Consider the following 7,991-nt stretch of genomic DNA (forward strand, 5'->3'; position numbering starts at 1 on the left):
CCAAATGCGATGATTTTTTTTTCTGAATTTTTCTAAAATCATGATCTATGTAGTTATTGTATTCTTGTTGTCATGTGTCAAAGTTTGAAGAACTCAAATTCTGAATTTTATAAAATGACAACTTCAAACCAAATTTTGAAACCCAAAATGATTTCGGCTGAAAAAGTGATGAATATAAAAGTTGTAGAACTTATCAAGATCTAACTTTTTTATTTTGGTGATTTACAAATCCGACAAAGTTATAGTAACGTTGTTCACAATTTCTACATCTCTGTCTTAGTTTACGAAACTTTGAGAGAGAGATGTAAAATTCATGAACAATGTTACTATCACTTTGTCGGATGAACAAATGACCAAAATAAGAGTTGTAGATCTTGATGAGTTGTACAACTTTGATGTTGATGACTTTTTCAGCCGACATCATTTCGGGTCTTAAAATATGGCTTCAATTTGTAATTTTTTAAAATTCAAAATTTAAATTACTCAAACTTTGTCACATTGAAACATAAACAAAATACAATGATAGAGCATGATTTTAGAAAAAATTAGGAAAAAAAAGCATCGCATTTGGAGTTAGTATGTGGGAGAAAGACTAGTTACAAATTTTAGCTGCAGATTAAAAAGAAAAATCACTTGTTCTTCATCATTAACAAGTGACGAACAAGAATGATTTCTCTTTTTAATCTCCTTTTAAAACTTGTAACAAGTTTTTCTCCCACATAGTAACTCCAAATGCGATGATTTTTTTTTCTGAATTTTTCTAAAATCATGATCTATGTAGTTATTGTATTCTTGTTGTCATGTGTCAAAGTTTGAAGAACTCAAATTCTGAATTTTGTAAAATGACAACTTCAAACCAAATTTTAAAACCCAAAATGATTTCGGCTGAAAAAGTGATGAATATAAAAGTTGTAGAACTTATCAAGATCTAACTTTTTTATTTTGGTGATTTACAAATCCGACAAAGTTGTAGTAACGTTGTTCACAATTTCTACATCTCTGTCTTAGTTTATGAAAGTTTGAGAGAGATATGTAAAATTTGTGAACAATGTTACTATCACTTTGTCGGATGAACAAATGACCAAAATAAGAGTTGTAGATCTTGATGAGTTGTACAACTTTGATGTTGATGACTTTTCCGGCTGGAATCATTTATAACCTCAAAAATCTATTTGAATTCTAAATATTTTGAAATTCAAATTTTAAAAAGTTCAAATAAACACGGATGGGAAAATAACCAATATGAAAGTTGTAGATCTTGATGAGTTCTAAAATTTTGTAGTTGACGACTTTTTCATTTGAATTAATTTATATTCTTAAAATAATTATCATAAATTTTACGATAAATTATAAACATAATAAACGCGCTGTATTAACATCAGATTCAGCCCAAACGTAGATTCAGCCCATCCCAAATTGATCTGCATATCATTCCTGGCCGTTGGATCGATCAACGGACGGCTCACATTCATTCCGCTTGAAATAAATAACCTAAACCCTACCAACTGCTCACATTGTTTGGATCTCCCACCCCCGATCTCCCCACTTCACCGCTCGGCCTCCATCCCCATCTGTTTGCCTCCGCTGCTCCAAGGACGGCAGCGGCCCCGCGTCCCCGTCGCCGCTCCCGCAAACGCCGTCGCGGGACAAGGAGAAGCCGCCGCACCAGCACCCGCAGCAGGCCTCCTTCCCCGGCGCCGCGGCCTCTTTGCAGCCCCCGTGCCCCTGGAACCTCCGCACTGCTCGCGTCGAGATCGGACGCTTCGGGGAAGGCGTCCGCGCCGGCGTGTGGAGGGCACCCGCCGCCGCCGGCGGCGGCCCTGCCCACGAAGAGGGCCTTCGCCGCGCTCACCAGGGACGAGATCACCGCGGACTTCACCGCCATCCGCGGCAGCCGCCCGCCGCGGCAGCCCAAGAAGCACCCGCACGCCGTGCAGCGCCAGTCAATGTAACGATTTTTTTTCTACCTCCTCTCTCCCCTCTAGCATGTTCTAGTCTGGTGCGCGGATTTTCGGCCGCCGTTGCTCAATCCTGTCTGGTTTCGCTCGTATTGGTTGATTGCAGATGCTGTACCCGGGGTTGTCTCTCACCGACGTTAATCTGGATTCATACAAGATCGACGAGGTAAGAAACCGTTTTTGTAAACGGTTGTGGGATTTGCTTGGTTCTTGGGCTGATTTTGTTGGTTTTGCTCCCAAATTGCTTTCTTCAGACGTGTCTCGCCCTTGGAGGTAGAGGATTAATGTGGGATTTTGAGTAGAACTGTCGAGGTCGTGCTATTGATGCTTATACATCGGTCTTCTCTGCGTTGCGTCTTTCTTGCAGATAGGCATCTTAGAGTCATAGTGACAGAGCAGAAGCCAGGCCGGGAACAAACAGAAAGGTGAGGAGATTTTTGGTGCATTAGTTATTCATGCGTCCTCTGAATTCTGCTTTTTAACTTCATCCGATAATTTCTTGCATGGATATAGGAGAAAATTTCTTGTGTAGATCCAGGAGAATAGCAACAGGACTCAGGGCACCAAGAATAGCTAGGAAAGAGCAGAGACCAGAACAACTGTAAGAAATACTGTGATTTTAGAGTTCATTTGTTTATCTGATTATGCATTCTTTGGTCTCTTGCATCATACCCACCGGCGCGATCACCGGCGCTCAACATACCCACTAGGCCTTGCTGCAGTTCTTCTCCACAGCTAAAGAGGAAGAGGTCCTGCTGCTGTTCCTCCGTCCCAATGACCAGGCCGGCCAGCCATGCCCTTCTGCTGAACAGATAGGCACATGAGACTTTAAGGTTAGTGTGCCTTTGAATGTGTAGATCGGAATATAAGGAATTTTACTAGGTTATGGTTCTTCTCTTTCTACCTTCTTCAGGTTACAGCAACGGTAGCATGTAAATTGTATGTTCCTGTTATAATATATTCATATCCCTTTAAAATCAATTGGATTGTAAGTGCTTTATCAAGATGCTGAAAAGAACAACTCTTCTGATGCTGATAAAACACCTAGCAACAGGCAGATCTCATGGTTCCCTTCTGCAGATTGGGATAGAGAGAGATGACTAAAATATATAATGTCAAGTTGTTCTACGGATATTGAAACACCATATGGCACTAATCCACCAGGTATTCGCACCTTCTATTCCCTCGCTACTGTGCGAAACCGAGCAGCTGTAAGCCTTGTTTTGGTGATAAAAAGTATGAGTTTATAATTGAGGCGTCCTGTCATGTGGGCAGCACAAGGCCATCCACTAGCACTGTCTTAATATTGTTGATGTAATCAACATCCTATGTAGAACAGGGAATCTTTTTGCACCTTTCATGTTAACATTCCCCGTAATTATGAGACCAAATGTTTTAGAAAAAACTTTACTATTACTTCTTAGTTTCCCGGATTGTATACATGCTCAAAGATATTGTGTAAAAGTTGAACTATGGAATAAAAACATTTGTTGTTTTCATGTGTGTCTCCAAGATAAATCCGTTGCGTTAGCACGGGCATTATACTAGTTCATATAATGCTCATGTATCACTGCATAGGTTTTTATTTCCTGCCCCTAACCAGTATGATGGTCTGCTATTTTTTTAAAGGGAGTTGTTTTGCTATTTGTGCCAGACAGATCCATTGTGCCAATGTGAAGCTTAGTTGATCTATTAATTAAATCTACTATGTCCTCTTCAAGGTATTGATATCTCCAATTAAGTTACATTCTTTGTAATTTTTTCAAGAATCCAACACCAAGCATGCATACTTGCTGATTTGTTATTTTGTTTTGTGTTGTTTTGTTCAATTGAAAGTTGCAGCAAGGAGAGAAGTGAGGGACATGTGAGCTATAAATGCTTGCAAGGTGCAAATTCTTCAACTTTGTAGTAAAGGACATGGGGGCTAATGTATTGCTGGAACTACAAACTCTGTCTTATCATAAGCTATATGAAGTTATTTGCATATGCAAAAGACAAACTTGTGTGATGGTTGAACCTATTTGCGCTATGTAATATATCATATGATTTGGGTTCTAAGTGAATGATGGCGTGACTTTTATGTCTATGTTATATGACCTGTGCTAAGATTCATCACTGAATGAATATATAATGCGCGACGCTTCTTAACCATGGTTAACTACACTATAGATGACGGCTTCTTATCGTCATAATAGTGAGCATTAACCAGGATACGTAGTCGGCATTTGTGACGGTTAATATATTGAGTGACGGGTTGACTAAATAATATGTGACAAATACTATCGTCATAAAAGGTAACAATATGTGATGACCAAATGGTACCGTCACAAAAGGTCATCACATTTTGTGACGGCTTTTCATACAATCGTCACACGGTACATTATGTGACGGTCGTTATATGACGACCGGCGTGACGCCGCATTTTCGTCATATAATACATTTTATGACAAATTCAGTACTTTACATGACAATTTCGGTTTGTCATACAAGCCCAGATTTTTTGTAGTGCTATACCTGGCTATGGATCTCCATCAAGTGAACACAGAATATGATGATGAAGGCCATCTTATTGCTGTGGAGAGAGCTGAGGAGGAACTTGATGGACTTACCACCACCATAATTGATGAATTAGACCTTAGGATTGAGAAGCCTAATGAATACGCTATGTAAGTTTGAAGAAAACTTGTTAAGCATGTGTGTCGGGTAGGCACGCTGTAAGAAACAATGTTCTTTTGCTTGCATAGGCTATTAGTTTAATGACAAAACTTAGCCTATAAGTAATACTTCTTGTTAGGGTACTTAAACGCCAAAGACGATTTATTGCAGCTAACTTGTCCATGCAAATTTAGCATCTTTTAGGCTTGGTAATCTTTTGAGTAAGATTGTAGTCTGCTTAGGCTGTGAGTTTGTCTTGTGGAGTCTTTTAGAAAGGCGTGTAAGACTGAGTAGCCGAGTAAAAAGTGATCAACATAGTCACTATAATTAGAATCATGTTAGACCCTTTCGTCGATGTTAAATGCTCAAAGTCACTTGTTCAAGGAACCCTCAAAACGATTGTTTGCTGTTAGGATCCCGTCCCATAGCCAATGAATTAGGTTGCTTTCTTCTAGGAATCACCCTACCCAGGACGACATGCAATAGTTAAACTAAATGTCAGTAATTGGCTCCCAGTCAAGGAGATGTAAGCCATCTGAGTAGGAGGCGTATCCCAAATAATATAGCCTAGTACTCGGTATACAGAATATGAACTATGTGTCGAGTAATTTTATCATATTGAGAGATGTGTACCCACACAATTAGTCAGCTATATATCTCATATATGATGTAATAAAGGCTGCAACAAAGAGAGACAACTAGAATAGTTGTGTATCTTAAAAGAAAAAAGATAGTTTCATCTAGCGAAAAATATTGACTCTGTATTCATAACAAAGAATCTTAAGTACAGAAGCTAGAACACTAATTTTTCTTAAACAAGACAACTACTTAATAATATTAAGCATAAAATCTCCATAGCTAATCGATGTTCTAGGAGTTAGGCATAGGATCACTGTCCTCTATGATTAACTCGAAAGAGCCTAGCCGAGTAACTTTGGAGACGATAAAGGGGCCTTCCTAGGGGCTAAGTAGCTTGTGTCATCCCAAGCTATTCCGGATACACTTGAGGACTAAATCTCTGACTTGAAAGGTACAGGGGCACATGTTCTTGTTGTAGTGATGTCGTAGGCCTTGCAAGTACCTGGCGGACTAGAAGAGTGTGTTAAGCTTGATTTCTTTGGCACTATCAATTTCTAGCCGCCGGGTTTCATCTGCTTCACCTTTGTTGTATTGTTCAACCCTGGGAGAGTTCCATATTAAATCCACTAGTAAGATGGCCTCTGAGCCATAAACCAGGAAAAAGGGAGAGTACCCTCTCACTCTGCTTTGCTGAGTGCGTAGTCCCCAAAATACCTTGGGTAACTCATATATCCACTTGCCGCTGTAGTCTTTAAGCTCATCAAATAGCCTGGGCTTTAGTTCAGCTAGAAGTAACCTGTTAGCCTACTCCACTTGGCTATTCGCTTGGGGAAGAGCTACGAAAACATAGTCAATGCTGATGCCGCAATCCTGAGCTCAACTTCTGAACTTGATAGCTATAAAGGGTGAGCCGAGGTCTATAATGATTCGATTGGGCATACTAAAACGATACATAATGTTTTGCATGAACTTGACTGCCTTTGTAGCATTAAACTTGATGAGTGGCTTGTACTCTATCCACTTAGTGAACTTGTTAAATAGCCATGTAGATGTACTCAAAACCACCCGATGCTCATTTGAGGGGTCCAACCATGTCGAGCCCCAGCATGAAAAAGGCCATGATGGAGGGATGCAGATAAGATTGTGGGCTAGGACATGGGCTTGCTTGGTGAAGAACTGATAGCCCTTACAGTGTCATACTAACTCTTCTGTGTCTTTCAATGCTATAGGCCAATAGTACCTAGATCTAAAAGCCTTGCCAACTAAGGTCCTAAAGGCTGCGTGGTTGCCATAACACCTGAAGTGAATTTCCTCCAAGATTTTCTACCCTTCTTCAGGTGTAAGGCATTTGAGGAGAACACCAGATGATGCACCCCATCAGTAGAGCCTATCTCTGACCAGGATGTAATTCTTGCTCTTGCGTGTGATCTGCTCTGTGTCTACCTTGTTGTCGGGCAACTTATGGTCTCAGATGTAATCAATAAATACTTGTGTCCATGTTGGGTTGACCACTAGTATCTAGACATTAGGAGTCGGAGTACTGGTGGATGTGGAGGTTTCTTGTTTGATTGAAGGGACTTGGAGTTCCTAAACAAACACATCAGGGGGTACCTAGGCTCTATCTGATCCCAATTTGGCCAAAACATCAACCGTAACATTGAGATCTTGCATTACATGGAGGATTTCTAGACCTTGGAAGTGTTTCTCAAGTTTGCGGACTTCTACACAGTAAGCATCCATGGTCTCCTTGGTGCAGTCCCAATCCTTGTTGACCTAGTTGATGACCACCGAGGAGTCACCATAGATGAGCAAATGCTTGATGCCGAGTGAGACTGCTACTCAGAGGCCATGAAGGAGGGCCTCGTACTTGGCTTCATTGTTGGTAGCAAGCCAAAGTATTTGTAGGACATATTTAAGTTGTTTTCCATCTAGAGATATAATGAGAACGCCAGCGCTAGTGCCTCCTAGCTTGAGGGAACCATCGAAATACATCTTCTAATGGTCAAGGAAAACTATCGGAGTAGGCTACTAGGCTTCGGTCCACTCGGCTATGAAATCAGCTAAGACTTGAGATTTAATAGCCTTGCAGGAGACAAACTCAATGTTCTGAGCTCCTAGTTCGACTGACCACTTGGATATGCGTCTTGTTGCATCCCAATTGCATAGGACGTCACCAAGTGGGAAGTTAGATACAACTATTACCTTGTGTTCATCAAAGTAGTTACATAGCTTGTGTGAAGTGATCAAGAGGGCATAGAGGAGCTTTTGCACATGTGGGTACTTGGCCTTAGATTCTGATAGTGCTTCGCTAATATAATAGACAGGTAGTTGTACCTTATATATGTGCCCTTCTTTAGCCCGCTCCATGACTATTGTTGTGCTGATTACCATAGTAGTAGCTGCAATGTAGAGTAGGAGTTGTTCGTGTCTCTCGGGTGGAGTAAGTATTGGAGAGGTGGACAAGTACTCTTTGAGCTTCTAGAAGGCTTCATCAGCTTCAGTTGTCCACTCGAACTTGCCTGACTTTTTCAACAACTTGAAGAAAGCTAAACCTTTTTCTTGAAGTCATGAGATGAAATTATTGAGGGCAGCCATGTACCCTATTAGTTTCTGAACATCTTTGACATAGTGATATCGAGTCATCTGAGTGATTGCTTGAATCTATTGTGTGCTAGCTTCAATGCCTCGATGGCTTACGAGGAAACCCAATAGTTGTCTAGAAGGAACTCCAAACATGCACTTTGTTGTGTTAAGCTTCCACTTGTACTTACGAAGACTGTCAAAGGTTTGCTTCAAGTC

The 7,991-nt window shown here is 40.7% G+C and overlaps 1 protein-coding gene across 1 annotated transcript; it reads left to right on the top strand.

The window, feature by feature from the left end:
- Positions 1 to 1,567: 1,567 nt before the first annotated feature.
- LOC136499952 (uncharacterized) lies at positions 1,568 to 3,019 on the top strand (the record flags this gene model as incomplete). The annotated part of the gene is made up of 5 exons (XM_066495429.1): positions 1,568 to 1,948; positions 2,065 to 2,124; positions 2,213 to 2,231; positions 2,326 to 2,383; positions 2,472 to 3,019. Coding segments are annotated over 5 exons (537 nt in total), but the record flags the coding sequence as incomplete, so codon positions are not given.
- Between the last annotated feature and the right edge of the window lie 4,972 nt (positions 3,020 to 7,991).

Source organism: Miscanthus floridulus, chromosome 13, assembly GCF_019320115.1.
Source record: "Miscanthus floridulus cultivar M001 chromosome 13, ASM1932011v1, whole genome shotgun sequence".
NCBI lineage: Eukaryota > Viridiplantae > Streptophyta > Magnoliopsida > Poales > Poaceae > Miscanthus > Miscanthus floridulus.